Below are 26,109 nucleotides of genomic sequence, written 5' to 3' on the forward strand. Positions count from 1 at the left end.
TTTAAAAAAAAAAAAATGTTCCTGGAACTTACAAATACAAAAAAGTCACTAATCAAGTTCTCCTAAATAGGGAACTTGACCATTATGGATTTTTTTTTCCCCTTAGCAGGGGAAGAAGGGTTAGTTTTAAAAACGTATACTGAACCAAGCAATGGAATTAACTTAAAAAAAAAAAAAAAGAGAGAGAAAAAGATGGGATTGACTCATTCTCCAAAAAGGGCTATTACTCATTACAGTGACATACACATGCATACATCTGGCTGAACACACATTCGTCTCTGTTGCTCAGCTTTCCCTCATGCTCCTGTTAACACTGCATGGTCCATTATAGCCAGGCACAGGCACTGGATCTCCAGTCAACCCCAGGTTCTCCAACTCCATCATCCCAGCACCTGACAGACACTTCGCAGCTGCAAAGGGACAGTCCTTCCCTCGCCTCTCCCCAGAACAAAGGCAGAGGTATGGGGAAAGGAGCACGGAGGCTCTTCACCACAACCATGGCAAGGAGCAGCGAGAGCCCGCTGACGGTGCAACCTCAGCAAAATCTCTTCTCATACAGATACTGTATGTTGAAATCTCACAGAAATGTAACTAAGTGGCTAAGATACTTCAGTGTTACTGCATCCATTCTAATCTTGCCTGGTTAAGAAATCTTTCTCTCTAGAGTGCTCATTTATCTCATATGCTGAGTTTAGGAGGGTTATTAACCTGTACTAATCATAAATGTCTAAGCTCAGCGTACCTTCATTTCTAGTTGTTCCTCCTCCAAGACCATATCTTTATCTGGTTTGTTAAGAGTCTACTAAGAAGTGGACAAGACAAGGTTTTAATCAAATGTAAGCAGTAACAATAGGTTTTATTCAAAACTTCCAGTAAAGAGGACCCATGAGTTTTGGAATAAAGGTACTTAAAGTACTACAGCTTACGTGAATATAAAAGATCAAAGAGAAGAAAAATCAACCAAGCAGTAAAAAAAAAAAAGAAAAAAATTAAAAATATATTTTTTTAAAAAGTTTGAAATAGATCCACACAGGGATTTTGAAGTCCTCCAAAGAATTAACAGTTACTAGGTTTGGCAAAACAAGATTCTCTTACAAAATTAAAAGCCTATTTCTGTTACATAAACTTTATAAAACTGCTCAAAAGTTAAAGAGCACTCTGTACAATTTTGTCTTGAAATACACAGAGCTGCAGCCTTCAAACTGCAGGAATTAATCATTTTGTCCTCTTCACAGGTAAAGGAATTAACCAGCTGCACAATTGTTTTGGGGGAAAACGAAGAGGCAAAAATAGTCAGAATTAACAAGATGAAGCCACTATAAAAATGAAATGCACAGCAAAACTCAGACCTCAGTTTAAACTAACAAGCTATGTTTACAGTATATTCTACATTTCAGTTGTCATTTTCCCTTCCCACTCCCACCTCCCCCCATTCAAATATTCCTAATTCCTTTATGGTCTAAATCTAATTAAATTTCTAAACTTTCAAATACACCGTACATACGTTTAGCAAAAAACATACCTAACATTCTTACAGCAGTATGGTCAGGACACAATTTCAGAGATTATTACACAGTTATTGAGATTAAACCTTATGACTTTTTTTTTTCTTTTAAAGAGAACAGCAACCATCAACTTAGACAAATGGTTTTAAAATGTACTGCAGAGAGCCTGCAAAAAGCAGGACTTGACCAACATTGTCTCTTAGTCCCAGAGGACACAGGGGAAAACAGTGAGCGCTGAACGTAAGGAAGAAAGAGAATCTCAGAGTGCCAGCTACAGGAAGATCCTTCGGGAACTCAGTCCGACAGATTGTGGTTTTGGCTCAGTCATCCCCGTTGCACTAAGCCCTGCAAATCAACTTTGCAATAGTACGTTACAATGTAAACTAAAATTCTTGATACCAACAGTATGTCAAAGGGGTGGTTGGTTTTTTTTTTTTTTTTAAGTGGTGGTTTTTTGGTTTGGTTTGTTTTTTTTTTTTTTTAATCCAACAGTTGGTCACAGAAGTCAAGTATTTTCATGGCTCTTATTCAGCTGTTGCCAGTTCAGGGGGGAAAAAAAAAATAAAAACGTGTGTGTCTGACTCATACGTCCTTCAAGTACATGCAAGGCTCAATTGTTTCCAAAACGCAGGAGCTTGGGACCTTTTAAGACACTGAAGAAATAGGATTATGAGGAGAGCCCATCTGAGTAAGTACTTTATCCAGCCACTGAAGGGGACCATGAAGGTGTATCTCTATCCAGCACGGAGTGCTCGTTACGTCTTGGCGATGATATTCAGCTCCCCAACCCTGAAAACAGAATCATAAGTGGGGAAAGAAAAAAAAAATCACCTTATTTTACAGTATCAAACACATGAGAAGCATACTTCAAACATCTTCTTTCTTACCAAAATGCTCTAGCTTTCAACAGTCATTATCAGCAGGGTAGCATAACACCCTTGCTGCACCAGCTATTATCACATTTCAACAAACAAATCTGAAGTTAAAAAAAAAGAATTAAATTTGGAGGAAGTGTCATTCTGAAATCTCTTGATCTATTAGAATGGAAGTCTAAATTCTTAAAGACATAACCTGTGGCAGTGCAAAATTTCCCCATACCTCACTGCCAACTGCAGGATGTCCCAATAAAGCCTCCGAAGAGGGGGATAATCAAGTCTTCTCTGCCAAGACCAAAAATAGAACAAACTGGGGGGAAATGCCAAACAGATCAAGAAACTAAAAAAAGAGATCGTAGACTGACATTACGGAAGCGGGGGTGAGGCATTTGTCTGACAAGAACCAAAGCATCATTCATAGGATGGACACGATAAACTGAGCAATAAGCCAGAAACATTCCTCTTTGGAGAAAGAGGGCATGGTCATTCCCCAAGCAGGCTATTCCTCAAGTTAAGACAAGATAGGTTTTGTTTCAGCTCATACCTGATTCAGGTACAGTAATTACAAAAGATATAAGCAGATATTTAAACAGCATTCAAAATCATTTTGTAAGTGAACCATTTTTGTGGCAGGTCTGGAGACAAGACTAAGACAGCCACAGGTATAGTTTGCTCTGCTCCATATTAACCCCTAATGCAGGGATTATCCAGCTCCCAACACAGGTGGCAGCAGCTCTAAACACCGTGCAGTGCAACATCCAACACACAGAAGGTCCTGTGCAACTGTTCAGGCAACACTGCTGTACAACTCTGCAGATGCAGAGCTATAAACAACCTATTCCATTTTAGGAACCCCTGTCCTAACACATCCGAAAGTTTCTGTCCTCCTATCAAGAAGAGCACTTGAGCACGTTAACCATCTTCATTTGACTACTCTCATATATGTGACCAGCCCTTTTATATCAGTACCTATGTTGACACTCACAGCCACATCGCAAATCTTGACCTTGCATGCCCCCCTAGAATAGAAAAGTATGTACATTATTCTAAATGATTACTGCAGCTCCTAATTTGGAAGCTGCTGGTCAAGACACATTTAGAGGATTATGCTATCTACACTCCCGCAACCGCTATCATGATTTACGCTGCAGTCGCAGCTCAACTCTCCAAAAATACCACCCAGGAACAGGATCATGAAGTTCAGCTGGGCCTCTTACAGAGCAGAAGATGGCATGGACCATAGCAATGGACAAAAAAAGGGGCAAAAGCTGATGCTACATAATGAATTGGTGGCTTTTCCACTTTTAGGCCAAGTAATTAATGACTTAATTCTTTTCAAAGCTTACTTGTACTGTGTCTTGCCATATCCCATGAAGTTAGAAAGACAAGCCCCGTAATTCCAGAGTAATTATGCAAATAAGTCTATATACACACACACAAAATCTATACACATAATAAATACAATAAATCAACTGAAACTAAAAATTTACAAGAGACAATTCAATAAAATTAGAATAGTTAACAGACACGATAGAAATGCTTCACAAGTGACTATAGGCTTATGTGAAGAAACACCTTCTGCAAGTCACCTCAAGCTTTCAAAGTATGTGTGTCAGATGGATTTTTGTCCACAAAGACAACTTCGTTTCATTAAGATCTGTCTTACACTTAACGAACGTTATTCCATACTTAAAATTCAACAGCTATTAACAGGTCGATGGAGGGAGGCACTGGACCATTCAAAATCACATTAAGAAAAAATAATTTATTTTGCTTACAAAATAATCTCAAGCAAATCTTCACATACCTTTACAAAACTCATACGGAGAGTGCACATCTTAGTAAGCTCATACACTGTCTCAAAGCCATGGTTCACTGACTGAGCCAAAAGCTGAGCAAACTCTTGATTATTGAAAATCTTCAAACTGCAGCCACTGGGGATTTTGCAGACCGTGGTGGGATGGAACCCATGATGGTAGTTGCAGTTCCGACTCTGCACAAAAATACTGCTGTCGCTAAGACATTCAGCATACACTTCCCCACCAACATAATAGAGATGAACACCTGGGAGGAGAATGTTGACATAAGGAGGTTAGATGAATTCACACTGTGTATCTATTTTTCATGCTCTGTCTCCACAGAGATATGTTTCTGCTTAAAGAGATAAACATTAATTGCATATCAGACCATCATCTGTCTGTCTTCAAACTTGATTTTTACTTTTCTGTTTCATCAGTAGGCGATTTGAAAGGAGGGTGTGTATGTATGTATATATAAGGGAAATTGGTAATTCCTGCATTTTAACATGTTGTATGTTCAGCAACAATAAACTAGCAAGCACTGCAGTAGTTTTGATGCAGTCCATTGGATGGCTTGACCACTTGATCTTTTTCTCATTATATTTATGTAAAACAATAATTGGGAATGCAAACAGAGAGAACGGAAACCTACTGCATAATTTGTAGATACTAAAGCAGCCCCAAGCTGGATTCTCTGGAAAAGTCCTGAATGCTATTTTGGGTAGCATGAGTTTTTTCAGCTCGCTTTAATTCCAGAAAGCTGGAAAAAGAAAATGGCCCTTATATTCCTCAGATGTATCTGTCAAATGAGAGTACACACCAATTTTATAGTCCTTTCCCCTTCTACTGCCTGCTCCCTCACCTGCCACTGATGGCAGCAAGCCCCAGAAGAGCAACATACAGGGAAACTTTGTAGAGATTTGCTGTCAGTAGGACTCGATTCCAAAGGCTTTGAGAAAGCAAGAAAATTTGCCTTTTGTGTTTAAAAATGGATTATTTGCTGTTTAAACCTCTCACCTCCCACAACGTCACAAGTCAGAGAAGTGAACAGACAGAATTTAAAAACTGAACTTAAGTCCAGTCAGAAAACCTTGACTGTGCTCTGTCACGTGAGATTTTGCCACTGACTATGTGTGTACCTGTGTTGGTGCATATAATACTCCCACCTGATCTGCAAAAACATTTATGGCTTCAAGTTTGGGATTTACTCCTCCTTCCTCAAAGGCTAACAGCTCTACATCATCACTAGTTGTACACATTTACTTATTCAACAGCATCCTTGTCTCTTCCACACTCTGCTTCGGTACATATGCAGTTAAGTGCTTCAGCAGAACTCTGCTTGCAGCTGGATTACTTTTAACAGGAAAATGAATGAGGTGTTAAATAAATATCCTGATACTTGGTAAGATGGATGGGGAGGAAAAGAAGGAAGAAGTATTAGGACTTGAGTGGCACAGCACAGGTGTGGTGTACTGCTGAGAGCTGCACAAGTCCTCACGTAGAGAAAAGCTCTCCAGACCGAGGGCTCAGACTTGGAAGACCTGACAGTTCTCTTCAGTTTCAATTCATTCAAGATACTTCATTAATTGGCACTTACAACATAGACCCCACTGCTTGGGCATGCTGAACCCTCAACTGTCTCAGAAAATTTAGAGTTTACTAATAATGTAAACACCTAAAAAATTTGTCTGGCAGGAATGCCCCATTGCAGGGGGCAATGTCAGTTTTGCCTGTCATCTGCATTATAGGCGAGTTCTCAGAAAAGAGGACTATATTAAGTCAGACATAAAACAGAAGCTTTTCTCTTTTGCAGCACACTGTCACAGCCATAGAAGAGAAGCACAAAATCCCGCTGAAAGAATCACCAGCCTGTGAAAAATGCATTTGGAAAAACTGTTTTAGCAAGTTGTCTCTCTAAATTAGCTATCCTAACATGTATTTATGTTGCAACTAAGGCTAGCTAAAAATTTGGTGCCAAGAGCTGTAATTTGGATTTCCATATGCACCAATAATCAAGATAAGGCAGTTTGTCTAATGAAATGTCTTGATTTAAGCTCTCATTCTAATTAAGATTATGATAGCCTTTGGGCAATTAAAAATTGATTAAGGGTAAAAGCTTCCTGTAATTACACACCAGGTAAGAACAATACTTTGCTTATAAGACCTGGCCATAAAATTATATATTTACCAACACAAGCACTTATCCCATGTACTTGGGAGGACCAGCCTGCTCTTGAGGCAAGTGGCCCAGGTTGTCATGTCTAGGGGAAACGCCCCCACCCAAAAAATCCAAAAAACTGATGCAAAGATCCAAAACTCACCTTTGCCAATATGCCGCCTAGTGTTCTCAATGGTGGAGTTGCGGTTAACGTTCGAAAGCAGCCCCAGGCAAAATCTGTTCTTGTTGTTTGAAGGATCAGTGAAGCCATCCACCAGGACACTGGTGGAAGAAGCGTGGAATGCCTCCCCGACGCGATTATTCAGCTCATAGTAGACAATGGAGCACCAATGCTTCGGCTCTTCATAAGCAACTGCCTGAACATCTGTAAAGCAACAATCGAAACATTACAATCTAACGGCGCTGGAATACAGGCTCGAGATGTAAAGATTCATAAACCTGCAGATTTTGGCTGAAGATCACTGACAGATGAGCCGGATAAGCAATTGCAGCTAAGTGAAGGCTCTTCTATCTTCAGTTATTTTTGAACTTTTCATAGCCACAGACATACAATAGAATAATTTCACCTCAACTTTACTTGTGCAAGACTCACAAGAGAAAGGTTGGCACTAGGCATCAACAGAAAAGTGCAGGAAGCTCCTGGGCACATACCAAGCAGTGCCCCAATATCCCTGCCGCATTTTCGACAACACACTACGGTGCGGGCCCAAACAGCAGAGAAACGCTGCAATTACACAGCTCAGCTTTCTCTCCAATGTAGTAAATGAACTTCTACTTCAGCTCATTTTACTCAGCTACCAAATTACACATCACCTCTGTGCTTACTGCAAAGTATACAACTTTGACAGGGAGAAACAGCATCACACAATTGCCATTTGTAACTTTGGGTACCAAGAAGTATAGCAAGGTAGCTTAAATACACAGTCAGCAGATCAACCTTTCAGCATTCAGGGTGTGCACAAATCTTTCTCCAGGGCTTCTTGGGGGATGGGTAGGAGACTTGAAAAACTAAGAGAGATTGACATTTGTCTGCAGAACGTGCATGAAGCATATCTTCAATATGAATAGATACTGCTTGGGATCAGAGGCTGAACAAGAGCATAATGCGCAGGATCCTAACAATTATGCTGGGCTAAAGAGCAGATGAAATGGAGGAAGATATTATTTAATGAGAACTTTTTATTCATCAAGTGCTACCAAATGCAAAATCTGCAACTGTTCATCACCAAAAGAATTACTTGTTGAGTAATAGCAAGGATTTCTTAGAACGTGGTTTTCCAGACTCTGGTAACAAGAAGCTCCTCCTCAGCAGCTCCTAACTGAAGCTGGGAATTGTGCAGAATGCCAACAGCAAATTCCTGGTTCACGACTTCTACCCATCAAGCTCTAGAAACACATGGAAGTCTTGAGGTAACACTTGTGACTGTGCACAGGGAACAATTTCTCCAGATGATACCAAAGGTCTTTACCAAAAAGAGTTTCCCAGTGGATGTCCAACAAGAGGATAGGCTTCTTCAGATATCTCCACCCCGTGCGCATTCTTTCAAGTGCCAAATACCACTACAAATTATTAAACTGCCTCCAAATAAAAGGAGGCTACTGAAGGCATGTTGTTGCTTTATGTGGTTTCTTTTAAATGAAGGAGACTATTTCACTGCTAAGCCTAGCGCAGTTGGACTGGCTGCTAAGATATCAACTTTGCAGATTAAAGCTCCAACTACAGGTCAAAGCGCTAAAATGAAAATCAGACTGGTATTGCAGGAAAACTTGTTTCTCTGGCCAGAGGTTTCCTTCTCCCAGCCCCAAGTCTTTACTGAAATCAGCCAACTAAGACCAGTGTTCGTATTTTCCTCTGTTCACAAATCATACCGCTATGAGTTTTCTGACACATGCAAAACAAAAAACAAAAAGTCCCCCCCAAATCAGCAGTACATAGCAGATACAAAAGGTGGCAAATAATCAAAAGCAGGATAACACATCCTACATCACTGTGCAAAACTTCTGAGCATAGTGTCTACTGCTGACCAATAACTTGCTTAAAACACTGGTAAAAAGGAGCTGATCTTTCCTGATACACTAGCATTTTCATGTCACTGTAAAAAAACCAATAAAAAATAATTTAAAAAAATCAGTCATTAATTATTAGTAAGAGGTTTCTACACTTTTAATTCCCATGAAGATGCCAGCAATTATCAAAGCTGCAGCTTTGCCCCAGTTCTCAAAGTCAGGAAGAAATCTTGCCAGCTGGCCATTCTTACAGAATGAATCATATCTCTCTCACACAGATTTCATACTAACTTCCTCACATTTGCTTTAAGTCATGCAGAGCAGGTGCGTTTAGTCTCTCTATTCCCAGCATGGGCCAACAATGGAAATTACCCAACTTCATTGACAGGATGCAGCTTGTTAAATCAAATCTCTTAAGACTAACAAATCACCATGAAGAACATGCTTCTAAAAAGTTTGCAACAAAAATGCTGCAGTAAGTTCACAGTAAAAACTCTTCTTTTACAACCTGCAGCAGATTTTTTTAAAGTAGTGCAATTACAGCATACATATGCGAATAATAAACACATGAAGGCACACAGAAGTAAGGTATCTGTTTTTTTGGGTTTGTTTTTTTTTTAATGAAGGAACAGAGATGAAAATCCATTGTACTAAATTACTAGGAGGGAAAAATACTAATAGACACAATTTTTATTTTGAAATGGTTGAACGTCGAAAAGCAAGAAGAAAAATGTAAACCCTTTTCTCTTTATCAACTCTCATGTAATAGAGGAATTCTACCGTACTCGTGTATTTTGTGAGAGGGACAAACATGCAAAGGTCTGCAGTTAGGCATAAACATTGATAGATGTACTTTGGGCCAGCAAGGACTATACATACATACAGAGCGTACTGGATCAGCAAAAAGTGGAATTGCTACAGATGGGGTTTATCACCTGCAAAACTCATTCCACACAGAGAGTAAATAGGTTAGCACAAAAGCTATCCAAATTGTTCTAAGAGCGCAAATATACTTCCTGCAACCAGACATTAAGCTTAGCAACAAAACAAGTGGAAAAAAAAAAAAAGGCAAAAACAACAAAAAAACCCCAAGCAACAGTTAAATTGTTCATACACTTGTGATCTTGATAATCATTCTGGCACAGCATCCAGCTTGCTGCTCTTTCTTGGCATGGGCCACAACTGTGTAAGCTTATGCGTTCTCTAAAGGGGCTATTTCTCACAATGTGATGAATGCACTAAATCCTTTACTCAGCAGTCACGGCTGGCTGCAAAGGCTTTAAAAAGCAATGTGTAAAAAGATGTCTGTGTCATAGTACATAAAGCAATAGGGGTTTTTTTAATACAGATTTTAAAGTCTATAGCAATGCCACACCGCAGGCAGACAGCTCTGAATTCCGAACCAAGTGCTATCACTGCATGACTCAGAACAAAAATGGGGAGAGAGGGTGGGACAACATAAAATACGAAAAAAACTCAAATGCCCTTATGACGAGGAGAAGGGTAAATTATTATAAGCAGAGCATACTCTTTAAGGACTAACGTTTAGAATTCAGGACAAAAACATAATAAGAAAAGACAATTTTATGAGATGTACCGTCTCAGAGGAAACAATATAGGTATTCCAGTTGCCCATGTAAAATGACTCTGGGCATTTACATAACTGACAGCATTAGCATCTATCCTCTGATCAAGTCTTTGCTTGGAGAGCGATACTTGACCATATCTACTGTCATCCACAATTCAGTAGGCTTTATATAGCATTAACTGCATTGTTCCAATAAATCAATGTAATCGTAAGAGAGAAAAAGATTCCTTTCCTTGCACACATGTAATTTCAGCATCGCACGCAGAAATGTGCAGCATCGTAGGAATTCTTTCTGTTTGGTGATTAGTGGAAGTTCCAGATACAAAACATAAAATGACTTTGGTCGTTGAGTTGGTTGGGAGTAAGAAAGTAGTAAACCCCATATATTTTACATTTTTAGAGAGTCATGTGATAGCTTATTGTCCTAAATAAATATTTACATTTATAAATTTTTATCTCCTGATTTGCTATTTCATCCCTTACAACAACAGAAAAAAATTACATGGCTGGTTTTTTTTTTTTCTTTTCTACAGCTAAAAATTTCCGTAAACAACATCCAAAATTAAAACTCAATTATTAAAAGTATGTTCTGAAAGTTCTTTACTCTTAAGAAGCAAAGCAGAAGACGAGAAGGAAGTGGTTTTACCTCCTCTGTGTATGTCAGGGGGAATTGCAGGTGCCATCATGTTGGTATCCATTGGCTGGGAGGTATCGTGTGTCATCTGATCTTCCGGAGGCAGGTAAGCAGGAGGGGGAGTATCAGCTAAATATAGAAAAGGCAGAGATACACAAGTCCTTTCCTCTCTTTGAAGTATATATACATATCCACAAAAACAGTTTTAGCCTGGAAATGCTTCCAGCCTGACTCAGCTATAACCTTCCACCCACCAGAAATCTGAGAAAGCAATCATGGACCTTGAATCAGGAAAGCAAAGAATTACTGTGCATATTAAGCACAACTGCAATAAAAACAAGTCACTTCCCCCCCCACCAAGCCACAAAAGAAAGCTCAGCTATGTTTCCAGCCCACGTTTTTTGCAGGTTGAAAGTGTCATATGGACATTAAGGCACAAAGAGGTCTCAGGACCAGGCCAGAAGTAGGTATCGAATATGGCAAACGTGAAGAGAAGTTGGAGCAGAAAATTTTCAGTTCAAACTTTTCAGTTTCCAACATGATTCTATCAGCAAAGTATGCAAACGTCCCAGACATATCCAGGACCTTATTATTGTCATTGCAAAGTATTAGCTCTATTTCCCTAGATCGGGAACAGTAGAAAGTGTTCAGGAACCCAAATTCTACAGAAGTAGCCACGTGGGTCTGGAATTTATCTGTCAGTGTCTCTTACTGGCTGTACTGCCCCATTTAGGACTGAATCACTAGCATAAAACTAGCCCATGCACAACGACTGTACTCACTAACACACTGCTTTCAGCCCCGTTTGAAGCGTCCCAGCCAGGTACTCGTGTTGCCCTTCGGCTGCCTATTTCGCTTCTGGGAAAGCTTCCCAAATGGCTTCTTAGAAGCTGCAGGAAGTTGCCAATGTCACCATTTCCCAATACACCAGAGGACACTCTCCAAATCAATTGCACTAAGGTACATGCAAAAGAGAAACCCTTGCATGATCCCTGCAAGCTTTCGCTGCAAAAGCTGAGATTAGATTACCACTGTACTATCTGTGGTGAATTCAGCTGCTGCTCGTCCCACATTTGCTTCCATTACTGAGAGCATGGATTGCAAACTTCCACAGCAAATAATCACAGGGGCCTCCAAAACCCTGAAAACCAAATTAGCATCACCAAAAGGCAGGAGAATCATACCACTGCTTTGTAAGTTTTGATGGGGTTTTTTTTGTTGTTTTGTTGGGGGGGTTTTGTTGGGTTTGGTTTTGTTTTTTTGGGGGTTTTTTTTTGAAGAAAACACATGTTAATGAAATCTATTAACTGCTTATTGTTTAGGAGGCATTCTGTTGAGAGCTTTACAACTGATGCTGGCAGGTACCTTACTAATTCCCTTACTGAATACCCTCAGTTGGACGAGAGAGCGGCAGAGAGACAGAGACGACAACAGGACTGCATTAAAAGCTTAACAGTCTGCACTGGAGTTTAAGTTTCGTGTTTTACTAAGCCTTAAATGTTCATGTGTGTGCAAACATGATGTTAGTGATGCACAGGTAGGGAAACAAGATTGCAAGGCCACAGGCAACAAATTAGCCAGTATCTAGAAAGTTTTCAAGATGTCTGGGTAACTGTTCTGCTCCTTTTTTTGTATATTCCAAAAGTCAGCCTCTTTCCCCATTAGTGCAAGACAGACAACTGTCCAGAGCTAAGCATCAAGGACATCAGTATCTTGACCTCTCCTCTAATTCAATTTCTTCACTGCAGCTGCTGACTTGTCTTTACGGGCATGTGGACAGAACAGACCCTCAAAGATCAAGCAAAATTCCACAAGCCAGTGTTCAGGGAAGCCTTTATCTCTGCTGGAAGAGCCCCAACCACACCAATCATATTAAAAAAGAAAAAAGAAAAAAGAAAAAAAGAAGGAAAGACAGCTGGTTTTGCGGCCACTTTTCACATTTTTTAAAAAAGCCAATACAAACTCCCTTTCCTTCCCTCCTGCCTCGGCAAATTCAGTAGTCTTCACTCACAAGAGAAAAATTTTAAAGAGAAACAACTATCAGCAGCAGAAATCTATGGATGCTAATTTCATGTAATAGAAAACAGACTTTCACAAGTCTGCTGCTTTGTTTACACATGCCTGCCCTCAGCCCCCGAAGAAAACGTGCAAACAGAACATCAGTAAGCATTTGTATGGAGTCCTTCTAGCATTTAGATCAAGAAATCTGTCACAGACTGCTTCTGCAGTATTTTTATCCATCCACATGTAAAGACCAAAAAAATGACAGCTTCACAGAATTTTCTACGGACATTAGTCAACAAAGAAAGGTTGTCACTTCTTTGACTTTAGGAAGTAAAACAGCCTGAATATTTCTTTTCAGGGCCTTAAGGAACTGTTTTTCAGTTGAAGTATATTTGTTTCTTGAAATTACATCATTATGGGAAGAAATTTTAACAAGTAGCAATAGCGTGATCCCCTTGAGAAACATCCTTCTTCTGCAGAACTAAAGCCTTGTGCTGAATTTATGATGATCTCTTTCCTAAGCAAGGATGATCTGTAGCATTACACTTCTTGTGTATTAAACACTATGCTTTGTGGGCTAAGCTATTGAACTGGTCCGCAAAACATTTTGAACCTCTCCCCCTGCCCCAGAAGAGTTTTACTGGAATGTTTTAACTGTGTTTGAAAGAGGCGCGCTTTTAAAACCCTCAACTTTATTACTAGATAAAGCGATTACATAGTCTTTATTACCTTACATCTCTCAGATCACTATTGAACACAAGTGTTGGCTGATAATTCGGTATTATTAAGCAAAAAAATCATGATACCAGTGATGTCCAACCACTGCCTCCCTTCTGACGAAGAACCAAAGTTGACTGTACCTGGCATCTGGAAAGGACTTCCCGGGTCTGAGCTGGCTGGAGAATGCGGGTAGGTGCTACTGCTGCTTCCAGGTGAGTTTGGATAGCTGCTGTTGGGCGAGTGGGGGAACGGGTGACTATTGGGTTGCTGAAAAGAGTCCGGGAAAGTAGCATTGTGCGGCATGTGGGGCTCGTTTTGTCCCAGGTTGCGGAATTGGGCCAAGAGGCTGTGCTGAGGGTTGTACTCGCTGTGCCTCGGAACCAGCACCGGAGGGAGGACTGGAAAGGGAGAAAGAGGGAAAAGCCACAGTGTTAGAGACTCAGTTCTGAAGGACTAGGCTATACAGGGGAAAAAAAATGCATTATTTGTCCCCTAGGGCATATTCACAGCTGTCTTAAAAACAAGGTAGTCAAATCTAGGAGCACATGTCTAAGCAAGAACTCTTTTCCTTATATCCAGTTACTGCATAGCTTGAATTCATAGCGATTGTGCTAGCTACCTGGTTTGCCAGATGGGAGCTTGTTTTCACAGACGGCCAGTGAAGAAGAGCCAAGAACAAACCGCAATTCTGCATTTTAGTTTTATTCGCACAAAGAAATGCTGGGAAGTAAGCACGTTACAATGCTGACATGCAGTTCGTTTTGCTGCACTTGTGATCCAACTAATCACGTAATGGCCTGTAACCCAAAACCTTGCTAATAAGGACAGATATTTTTTCTGAAGACAATACTAATACTAACAGGCCTTGAACTCAGTCTGGTCCCAACAGCTGTAATTTTATTTTTAACCTGGACTATGTTCTTACAAGTTAGTATTAAAACAGTTATTAACTCTTCAAGTCAGTTTACAAAATGTGCAATTTAAACAAAATTATGTAGTTCAAAAAAACCAACTGAGCAGCAATTGAGCTCCAACTATATGCTACTATGGGATCAGAGAAACACACATCAGAAACTACTAGTCTCGCCACACTCCCAAGGCCCCCTCACCAGCAGGGAAACAAAGGTCTCTTTTTAACTGGGAATATGAACATGATACCAGATACACTAAGATAAAAGAATCAGCTCTTTTTCCAGTGCCTCAGCTTCTATCTTTGAATGCCTCGCAGCAAAGTCCAAGCTACTCAAAGGATTAAAAGCTAGTCTTGTTATAGATTGAGATTTTTGGGTGATGGGGGGAAGAGGAGAGGCAAGGGCAAGGAGAAGGAGATCCGTGCACAAAGTAGTGGAAGTGAAATAAAAAAGTTACTCCTCTCCACATCTGCCCCCGTTCAGCTCCTCCATTTCCCAGCTCCATGGCTGAGCAGGACTGGAAGAAACCCCCCAGGATAGCCTGTCTTCAAGGGAGGGTGCCGAAAAAACCACAAAAACCAGCGAAAGCAAGCCAGGCTACCATCCCCTCACCCCAAGACTCCTGCCCTGTCCCCAACACCTCGTGGCACACAGAAGAGGAACAGGAGCATGCATACACGACAAGCCTATACAGACATAACTATCACTCAGATTAAGAAAGGTGTTTCGGAGACAGCTGTTTCACCAAAAGGCTGAATTGCAAACTAATTGAAAAAAAAAAACAAAACCCCACATCATCTTGCCAAGACAAACAGGTTCTTCCAAGACACTAGGGCATCTGTAATCTTCCAGCACTTTGCTTGTACAGAAACATTCAGATACTTATGTGAGCGTCCGAGAGTACCACGACACCGCTCAACACATAGACCAGGCTTGAGGTCTAGGTCCATGTTTAAAACGAATACAAAAGGATGCCACACACAAAACTCACTCTCTATTCCTAAAGCAAGTCACAGATTTACTAAAAAAAAAAAAAAAAAAAAAAAAAAAAGAAGGTTTCCCTTGCTCTTTTTTTTGGCTTATGCCTAAGAGAGAAATTAAGCCACCAGATTTTTGCCCACTAGTGGCATTAATGCATGAAAAGTTTGATCCCAGAAATCTTCATTGAACATACACTGGGAAAAAAAAAACCTCACTACTGAAATTAAGGCTGCCTGTTAAGAGTCAGAAGCAGGTTTTAAAGATTCAATCTGATGTCTCACTTTCTTAGAGCAGCTTCCCTGAGATTCCAACAGATCTCAAATATTTGAGGCAGATGTCACCCCTAAGTAGATTTGTTTAGATGTGAAAATTTTAACTAACTCCACTTCATAAGGAATATACGAAGTTCCTAGTTATGGCATTTTCTGAAACAAAATACATCCATCTGCCATTCTATGGAAGTTCTCAATTGCAAAACACCCCAGGAGAAGCTGCATCTCCCTTGGCTGTGCAGACTGTCCCTTGCCTCTAACGCAACCATTCTCACATGTCACTGGAAAAAGCCATTAAAAAAAAAAAAAGTTACTCAGCATTCAGGTGGCCATCACAAATCCCCTCATTCACAACACAGCAAGCGTCAAACCCAATCTTTCTGAATATTAGGATCTCTCAGAATTAAGCTTGTTCCAATGAGATAATGTGTTAAAAAGTATTTTCCCTTTCCTGTCTTTATGATTCTTCTTTACTTTTCCGAGAATTAAAAACACAGCTTTCCTATCCCTTCCTTTCCTATGGATGAAGGTCAAACCATTAACTTTTCTGAAGTTAATTTGTGCAGAAAGTACATCACCTACCTTTCCCATCCCCTACCTCACATTAAACAATGACACACACATGACATCACAGGAAGCCACATGATTTATAGCATTTTAAAATAGCAGGAGAACAGGATATTTTCTGTATGTTTTCTGTAATAAAAATAAAGCTGTGCCAGATTTTCCCAAGGTATATACGCATGTTTTCTCCTGTTGGGCAGAATTGCTGGTGAATTTTAGAAGGACTTGAAATAAGAACAAGTCTCCTCTTCCTAGCTCTCCCTCACTCAAACCTACGCTTTTTGTCTAACTACTTCAAGCTCAAATGATTAAATGCCAACTTCTTCAAAATACACATGGAAAAGGGGGAAGGGGGAAAAAGAATACAACTGGTATTGATACAGCACAAATAGTCTCAAAAATATCATTGCAGAATTTACCCTAATTGCCCCTAATTCACATCCTCCCTCCATACATACAACCTTAAATGAGGAGGAAAAGCCCTGAAAAGCCACGTCAGGTGGGACAGAGACTACAGCGCTCCAATTAGGCCAACTCCAAGACAGTCACTCACTGCCATAACCTGATCTCTCTGCAGCTCACGGGCTTTTTTGCAGGCTAGCTGCTCCTACCAGAGTCACAGAGGAGTTAATCTGAACGCTGTTCACTCAGGAGTGAAGACATGAGCAGAGACCAGGCCCTTCGCAAGTATGGAAGGATGCCAGGAGTTCAAAACGTAAAGGGGGATGCATACCCTTCTTGCTCCCCTCGCCCCTGTGTAAGGCACTGAGCTTCTGGTCAGCTTGCAGACCTCAACCACATGGAATAACAAATTACTGAGGCTCAGTACAGCAGGGGAGGAGGTTGATCTCTGTTGCAGCTGCCAGCTCCAGGAAGAGGTATAATTGAAGGGGAGAAAGCATGAGAGAGTTATTCTGTGCTAAGCCAGCACACCTGTTGCTATAAAATAATGAAGCAGAGCACATCTTTGCTGTGCAGATCTCTGCCAGGACGCTGCTCTAACAGTCTGCAGGCAGAATTTCTCCCTTCCTCTTTACCTTCTTCAGCAGAAGGGAACACAGATACAAAAAAAATAAGATTTTTTAAAAATTATCATTGTTTCTATTCAGTAGGGATGCATATATTTAAAGGAAACATAGTATTAAATACATTGTTATCTTAAAAAGCTACTGCAATAGACTTGCAAATTCAACCTCATGAAAATGGTTAAAACCAGTTAATGGAGTAGAACCACAAGTCATCCGACAGCTTGATTTCTGTACTTTCTCAAACACCAGATTAAAAGGTTTTATGGGCTATACCATGGCTAAATTTTGCTCCAACATTTTGTGTCAATGTGGACCTGGAGTTGAGAGTTAATACATGACTACTAGCAGAAATGCTACTAGTAATGGTTGAAGAGGAAGATAAACAACCTGGAAGCCAGGCTGGGTATGTTTGTGGAACTGTAGCTAAGAAGAGATCCTGTATCTGTCAAGACAGCCTGGGAATCGGGTAGCTTCTTTTTACATATGCAAATAACACCCAGAGTATGCCCGCACCAAACAAGTGGAGCTGTATTAAAGAAATTACAGCTACAGGGCAATTTCACCCACAGGGCTATTTCATCTAAGAGCCAAGAATGCCAAAAATATAGAAGATAGACCAAAGACAACCTGGCTGTTCAGATAAATGTTCCAACTAACCACACCAAGAAAGAAATGCTTTTATGAAAATGTAATGGTGGCCTTTGAAGAAAGCTACTGATCTCTACTCTTTGTATCTCCAGCATGTCATCCTGTTCTTCAGAAAACTAACAGGTGTGCTGTCCTAGAGTAAAGATTTTCTTGGTTTTCTTTTTTGTTCTATTTTCACATTCTGGAGATAATGATTTTAGCAAACATAGAAAGTCTCCAATTCATGAATATAACGTCTTTTTCTAAAGTTTCTCTATTTAAAAAAAACCAACACCCTAATCCAAGCCAAAGGACCTGCTGTACATGCAAAGTAGCATATTTTCTATCCAGATGGGTTTTGGTTATCTTACACAAGCCCAGATGACAGCTAGTTTCCCCTCAAGGGCTCATGTTTTTTCCCCTTTGCATGTTACATGAAGATTTGGGTAGGTATCTCTCTTTCCCTGTCTGGAAATTGAAAGATGAAGTAATGAAATACAACAAGGGGCCATATATAAGAAAGCAGACTTTGATCATCTTTCCCTGCCAACGTAGATTCTACTTCTTCGGTGAGCTTTATAAAATAAAAAAAAAAAAAAAGATGAGCAATTGCTGCTGCACTTTCTGCTCTTAAAAATCGTGACAACTTGGTCAATGTATGTTCTGTAGAAGGGTTTGTACACGCTTATACCACGATAGGGCCCTCAGCCCTAATGAAGACCTGAGGGTACTATCATTAGACAGTGCACTTTAATTTCCAAGCATATGAATTTATGCAAAGCCACTTATGTTTTACTAGAAAAATAGAACTGCGGGTTGGGAAGGAGGGAAATCCTCACACACCAGTTCGTGCTATCTGGAAATGGGTATGAAAACAGGGGGCGGGGGAGGAACTTGTGGTTTGTACTCCACGCTCTAGATAGAAAATCCTGCAAAGACGAAGTCGTAAGAAAAACGAAGAGTTAGGAGAAGAAAAAAAAAAAACAAACCCACCCCAAAACACAGCAGCAGTGTTAAACTAACAAATTTCAACCCTCCTAAAGACTCCTAGCTTAATTTCCTGCCTTTGAGGCCACAGCAGCTTAAGTTGGCTGTGGCATCCTGGTGAGCAGGCCAGTCCCACGGTGGGAACAGAGCAGGTACCAACTCATGCTCAGCTGAATGTGCTTAGCTTTGCTTGCTGTCTGCAGCATTAGAGAGTCACTGAAGCATGCTGACTGAAAGGTCTTGCCAAGATTTTGCTTGTAAACAATAATGCGCCAAGCAGAAAGAAAAGTTTTATTGTCATTAGGTTTTCCCGTGTTGCTTAAAACAAGACCTGGCAAAATTGAATATTCTTTGACCAGAGGACAAGTTCTCACATACAAAGACACTTACACATCTACACTTAGGATAGAGTTTACTCCTGGTTAAAAAAAAAAAAAAATTAAGTGTTGTGGCCAAAGCAGTCTGTGAGGATCCAGCTACTTTATGTTGTTCCAATACCACCTGGCTTAAGCAAGGCTGTGCTAGCACGGCTTTGCTTTACTGTTTTCTCAAAAGCAGAAATGCCAGCCTTTTAGACTTTTGCTCCAAACCTATGTTCTAGTAATCGCAAGTGAAAAAGCTCAATAATAGCTATTCAGCAGCCTGTTTTGAGTGACAGATGGACAAACATACCAGACTTTCTATTCCAGGAGAAAGCTGAGAGCTGTCTTGTTTTCTCAACTCTTAATTTTATTTTGCAGTTTCAGTAGACCCCACAGCTTGATTCGTCATTTTACATAGTTAGAACTGAAGATTGTATTTAAAAAAAAAAGAAAAGAAAAAAAGACAAAACAGTTGTTGCTTTACTGACTTTACTTTTACATCAGACATCTGGTCTAAATGCATTTGGCAAGCAATATTAGTACATTTCCTGCATTACAATATTCAGCTAACATTAGATTTTATTTGCGGATGCTCTGATAAGCTAACATTGTGATTAAACTGACATTTGTCAAGGCCAATTTCAGAATTTAGTGCTAATTGTATGCACATTAGTGAAGGAGTTCTTGAAAGCGGATTTGGGGAGAAGCAGTCCTGATACAGGAGGAAGTTACAGTGTGATAGAGTATATTAACTCAGACATTTACACAGACCAGAGTTCAAATTACCTGTACGAAAGCCACAGTTACCACCCTACTGAGTAGGTTAAAACTTGGAAGTCTGGTCTTTTAAGTCAGGAGAAACATCTGAATCTGGTTAATTTTAAAGGAAGGGGGGGGGGGGGGGAAGGACACAAACATATCCTCCTTGACAACTTCTATCGCTTTATTGCAGCTCATTTTTCTGACACGTGGCAAGGTTAGAGAAGGAAAACCCAGCTGTTAGACCATTCCCTCCTTTCTGCCTCCCCATTTCAACTCCTCTCTCCCAGGTCGGTTCTGGTGAGGAATTTTAGAACTGAATTCTGCAAAACCGAAATGAAGAAAGTTTTATACTACTTGCCAAGCAAACTGACAGTTGCTTGCTATTTTGGGGAACCATCCTATAATTGTGCCCACCTGTTGTAGCGTGCTATTTTTAAAGTTACACCCAACAGCAGCATTACACAGCGATACGGCAAAACTTCCCAGCGACGACACTCTCTGCTCCCTCACCCCCAGCCTGCAGAAGTGCAGAAATCCTGCCACAGGAATCACGTGGCAACAAGGATTTTTCTAACTTGGTTCTACATATTAACTCCGAAGGGACGCACTGGTTTTCCCCTCCCTTACGTCCCCCAGAGCAGCTTCCCTTTTGCCTTGGCTCCCCTGGCCCCTCTCCCTCCGACGCCTGGCGCTGCCGGCATTACCCTCCGCCAGGCCTGGTGCTGTGGGAGTCGCGCCGGCAGCTGCTCCGCTGGGGTCCCTCCAGCCCGGGCCATCAAAGCTCTTCCATCTGGCCGGAAACTGCGCAGAGGCTCTCACACCGACCCCCGTTCTCCCAGGTGCTGGGGGGTGGGAGCCACCAAGCAAGCCCCGGGATCCCAAAAAGCCCAGCCAGGCAAACTCGCGGTCCCAAAGGGATTCGCCGCCTACGCCCAACTTTTCTCTCCTGGGTCCAAATTTGATCCGGACAGACTTGCGGCACCTGCCGATTTGACGGTCCCAGGAGCTGCATTTGAACCCTGCCGCTTGCCAAAACCGGCATTAGCGATCCAAAAGGCGACCTGCTGCTACAGGCTGCGTCAGGTTTGAAGCACAGGGGGAGTAGGCCGTGACGGGTTTTTAAAGATCCTCTTCTCAATTTACCCTGTCTAGAAAGAGTTTGGGAATATTAATTTTACATGTAGTGATCCTGGGCCGGTCGAGTACAGGGGGACAAGACGTGGATGACTAACTGACCCATTTCATTTTTCTGTAAAGTATGTAGAGAGAGAGCTCACAAGCACAACCAGACCAATATACAGCCAAACATCTGTGTGATTTCAAATGGCATTAAAAAGCTCCTTTAAACATGCCTTATTCTTCTTTCACTGAGGACTAGAGCTGCAGCGCTGTACAGGGGAGCATTCAAGGAGCATTTACTTCCAGGACTGCGTGAGTCTAAACCTGCCTTATCCAGGATTACCACCATTTCAAGTTTCTTTCTGCACCCCTGGTGCCTGCAGTAGGTGTGCAGCCTTATGGAGACTCACTTAGAGCAAACAGCAGAGGAGATCAAAGACAAATATGAAAACAATCAGGTTAGAGTCATAGGCAAGGAGTCCACGCCGGGAGCAAAAACAGCACGACACACCTACTGCTCTCCTCAGAGCCTGGGGACCTGGCCTGTTCTTGTGGCAAAAAGCAGCTGTACATTTAGGTAAAATGTTTCTTGCCAAAAACAAGCTTGCTGAAGCCGACATCCACTTCGAATTCATGGTTATAACAGAAAGAAACATCATGATCTTTAGGCAGAATTGAAAATTCAACTGTTCTGACAGTGTATTTGTCCACATCACGAAAAAGCAACCACTGCTCATCCCCTGATTCGGGTAGAACAGGGGCACCATCAGCTTCATAAAGTCCCTTGAGGTAGACCGGACTACAGCCAGCTCTCCAAAGAAAGGAAGCTTAACAGAGGAAAATCATCCAGCCTTTTTTATCTACACCTTATTGGTAATTGCAAAAAACCTGAACCAGTGTAGTTATTTCTGCCTTCAAGTGGCTGTGCTAATGGGCTGATCCATGCAACTAGAACATTTCAGAGGACAGATCGGCTGCTTCTGGACTGACCGGTTTTAGTACCCCCCAGCATTGCATGCTTCAAGCACAGCAGAGCATCAGTAAGCACCTCCAGAAATGAATATCGAAAAGTTAACAACTGCATTTCCCAAGGCAGGTTTAAGCTCACTCAGATCAATGAAGAGTGGGTTTCTCCCAAGCTTGACCCCTGAGGAGGCATCAGCAGATTCTGGACACCCTCAGGAGACAGCATTCAGTTGCGGGGCAGGGGAGTAGCCATTTACATAAACACGCTGCACCTTCAACTACTTCCACACATGAAGCATAAAAGAGGTTAATTCCTCTTTTGCCTCCTTTGTAACACATTATGAACTCAAATCCTCTTTAACCTAGCAGGCTGATGAGCAAGGACGCTTAGTAGAGGCAAACTAACGCACTTCTGCATCAGATGGAACAGAGAGCTAGTGTTCACTAGTACTTTAAGAAAATGAAATATTCAGTTTCTTCGTCTTCCTTCCTTCCCTTTAGCTAAGGCAAAAGAACTGAACCTCCTCCCCTAAAGCCACATTAGAGGTGTGACTTACTATTATTTTTTTAATAGCAGTGTCAATTTAAGCACCTTTTCATCCTCCCTGCTCCCCATCCCATTCCTTTTGTTTTGCTGTTAGAGCAAAGGGGATCCAGGCTTAGAAAAAGAATCTCCCCTGCTCCCTGATTTCTGGATGACATCTTTCACCTGATCCCATTGACATAACTGAGGACAGAGGCAAGCAACAGAGGCTGTATCTGCACAGAAACAAAAGGAATAAAAGAAGGGAAGGAAGTATCTCAGGAGGAACTTCCAAATGTCATTTCACACGTTCTCCAGCAAAACCTGAGAGGTCATTTGTGGCATTTTCAGAGGAGGTGAGGAACATCATGTTCACTTTTTCTTCACAGCCTCTACGTATGCTCTACACCTAATTATTTAAGTCTTGATCATACTTAAGGATAGTCCCAAACCAGGTATGAGCCTGATCTCCAGATATCTCTAAACCAAAAAATAAAACTGAGGAGAAAAAAGCAGATTCAGCCAAGTGAGCACACGAGTCCAGCTGAGCATGCCAGTTTTTAAAAGGCATCAAATTCAGACCCTGTCCTCCTTAATGAAAAGCTTTGCTTTGCCTTGCCTTGCCAAGGGAGAAATTTGGCAGCCATTAACTACCATGCACCAGAAATAATTCTGCACACAACAGACGTACCAAACAGCAGCAGTGAGCTACTGTAACACATCTCGAGGAGCTATTTCTTCCTAGCAGTTGAGTATAAGGTTGTATTCCCATCCCCAGCAACAAAACAGCCTCTACTTTCTCCTCTCATTTCCCACCACCTCCACTCCTTCCCACATGTCGTCCGCAGGGCTGTGTTGGTACAGATGTTCCCGCAGCCATGCGGCGAGCTCTGATCAGCCTGGAAGATAACACAGCAGGGGAGGGAAAAAGTGACTGTGATCTGGTTCAGTACGAGGCCACGCAAACAGCTGTGCTGGCACAACACAGCAAGCAGGAGCTGTTTATGCACCCTGCCACGGATCGGGTCTCCATCACCTGGGGGCGGCTTGCTGATACCAGGCTGACCGAGTGTCACACCGTCACAGGAAGGCCACCCTTCCTCGCCTCCACCCCATTCCCCCGTGCTGCCTTGCCCCCATCTGACTCTGCAGCAAGCGAGCTGAGGGCACCGAGCTTGCCAAACTAACCGTGCCAGAAAGTAGTTTTCTGTCTGTTTAGTTTTCTTGATTGACTCGCCGCAGGATCAGATGGGCACTGGTGCCTGTGCAGAGCCTCTAGGTCAGGTTAGGCAAAAATATGGTACCACCACGTCACACCCACGTGCCTGCCAGATGCCACGTTCCCCTCCTCATGCAGGGGCAGCAGCACAGCCTGCACTCAGGGACACCTGGGAGGCTCCCTGTTTGAGACTGCTGATAGTTTTCCACCTCCTCTCGACTGTTTACAACCGGTTCCTATCCAGCCTGGCTAACAGAAAAATCTCTTGTTTGGATTCAGGTGTAACTTTGTAGCTGGCAGACACACCACAGTGCCAATTCTCATGTTTTCCAAGCTTACCTTCTCAAGCTAAACAGCAAGGATGGAATAAGGTAACAAGGTAGAAAATCCATGCATCCCTCCGGCACCATGAAAACTGAGACGCATCCATAGCACTAACTTCCCAACATAGAGCATTACCTGATTTGATGTATTTGAGGATTTACCACCAATCCATTCCTCAAAACTTACATGACACAAACAAATCACGCAACAACCAGCAGAAGAGCGAACGTATAGATGCCATCCCATGCATGCACTGTACGCTTCAGCTCTCCAGTAACTGGATCTGCACAAAGCAGTTAAATACAGGCCACACTGTCAAGCAGAGCCAGAATTTCACGATGTACCTTGCACACAAAACGCACATTGTACACAATCTGAGCTTCCAATTTTATTTTGTCAAGAGAAAGTACATTTCTAACTCTCCTGGCTGCGATGATAGCCTTGGAAACACAAACCTTGATATCTGCTTGAGTCCGTAGACTGTTGGAAACAGTGACTCATGCATGAATTCCCACTACCCATTAATCTCAAACCGTAAGCACTTATGCAGCAATAATGGTGTTTTAATGTCCTGGCAAAAATGGGAAAGAACGGTTAGCAGAATTTGGGAGTGACTGTCAGGAAATGAAGATAAAGACGACGTTTGTAGGACAGCAAGAACAAGGAAGGGACAGGAAAAAAGAAGTTATGAAGCACAGCTCTCCAAGCCAAACGGGAGTTCAGCTACCACCTGTTTCCAAAAGCCACGTCTTCCCACTCATCTCCATGCAATATCCCTCAAAACAACGGCAGATCTGTGGCTGACTAAATATAAAACCCTCCTCCTTTACATACCCAGCCAGAGACCTCAGTAAAACCACAGTGGGCTTCAACCCCACTCTCGCGCTTTGGCAAGCTGTTAAAAGTTCAAGATGTAACTTCAGCATGCATATAACATTGTACCTTCAGACCCTGATTTAGCAGAGCACCTCAGCAGAAAGAAATGCTAGCTCCTGGTCAGCAGCTACCTCCAGAATATTTTAAGCGGTTAGAGCAGCGCACTGAGCTTGTGAAAGACTGAATACTTCTGCAGCTCTGTCAAACTGACTACAGCCCTAATGCTTACAAGAAAACTGCCTAGCTGCCTATTAGGCAATGGACCAAGAATATCTAGTTTTTCCTGAAGAAGGGTACTCTCTGGACAAAAATGGAAGCATTTTATTTCTACCATCTCCAACTTGCTTAAGTCACTGTTTTGGATTTTTTTTCCAGCAAAAATTCTGTAGCTACGTGAATGTAGAGATTTTTTATCTCATCTAAAGACAATTAAAGAGCAATCCAGAATTCAGGCTTACAGTTAACTTTTTGCTCCGTTTCCCAAATACAAAATTTATAAGATGACTTAACACCCAAACCCCAGCTTTCCAACCACTGAAATTACTTAGCAGCACTCAGCTAAAATGTACATTTTAGTTAGATATCTTTTGAAAGTTTTATTCTATTTTTATCTTGCATATCTCATTGAAGTGACAGGACATTTACAAATACCTATTTTTAAATATGGTATAAGTGGTCCAAATGAGAACATTCTCAAACTCAGTAATCGTTTCCAAGATTAAAGCAAAATGAGTTAGAACATGTCATTTGACATTACAGCAACAGTAAGAGCCCAACTGTTGCTCAATCTGATGGACATAGATGTCTTTCTGGAACCTTAATTTTCAGTATTTTGGAATACTGAATGCAAGCAACTAGCTGCATGCAGACAGCTAGCAGTACAAGGATACGACCATTTTACTATCCCACTTCTGCTTAGCATGGAATTGTTAAGAATTTTAACTTTTTTTTTTTTTTAATTTTTAAGGAACTGTTTTTCCAGTGCAGGGTTCCTTTGTTCAAGCTTCTGCTGCATAAATACATACATTATGGGTATTACCTCTGCCATTCACATGATTTCCAAGTCAATACTAACGCACCAAAGGGAAATATTTAACATCTAGATATGCACTATGTGTTGCAGATCCAAGACAAATGCAACTTCCATCCACCGAAAAACAATCTTGCAACAATCTTATTTCCACTGTAGTTCTTAAGGTGTCCATGCCACTCTGCAGAGACAGCTTCACAGTTCTCGAAATGCCTAACACAGATGGACTTCCCAAATTTAAACCAGG

The 26,109-nt window shown here is 41.5% G+C and overlaps 1 protein-coding gene across 2 annotated transcripts in view; it reads right to left on the bottom strand.

The window, feature by feature from the left end:
• Window positions 1-824: 824 nt before the first annotated feature.
• Window positions 825-26,109, bottom strand: part of SMAD1 (SMAD family member 1) — a 47,975-nt gene continuing 22,690 nt past the window's right edge. For both annotated transcript variants that reach the window (XM_076337116.1, XM_076337118.1), the window contains exons 3-7: window positions 13,452-13,709; window positions 10,600-10,716; window positions 6,501-6,722; window positions 4,188-4,444; window positions 825-2,294 (exon numbers count right to left, since the gene is read on the bottom strand). In XM_076337116.1, coding sequence (XP_076193231.1) covers window positions 2,151-2,294; window positions 4,188-4,444; window positions 6,501-6,722; window positions 10,600-10,716; window positions 13,452-13,709 — 998 coding nt within the window. In that variant the 3' untranslated portion in view covers window positions 825-2,150. The remainder of the gene's footprint in view (window positions 2,295-4,187; window positions 4,445-6,500; window positions 6,723-10,599; window positions 10,717-13,451; window positions 13,710-26,109) is intronic.

Source organism: Aptenodytes patagonicus, chromosome 4 (assembly GCF_965638725.1).
Source record: "Aptenodytes patagonicus chromosome 4, bAptPat1.pri.cur, whole genome shotgun sequence".
NCBI classification, from domain to species: Eukaryota; Metazoa; Chordata; class Aves; order Sphenisciformes; family Spheniscidae; genus Aptenodytes; species Aptenodytes patagonicus.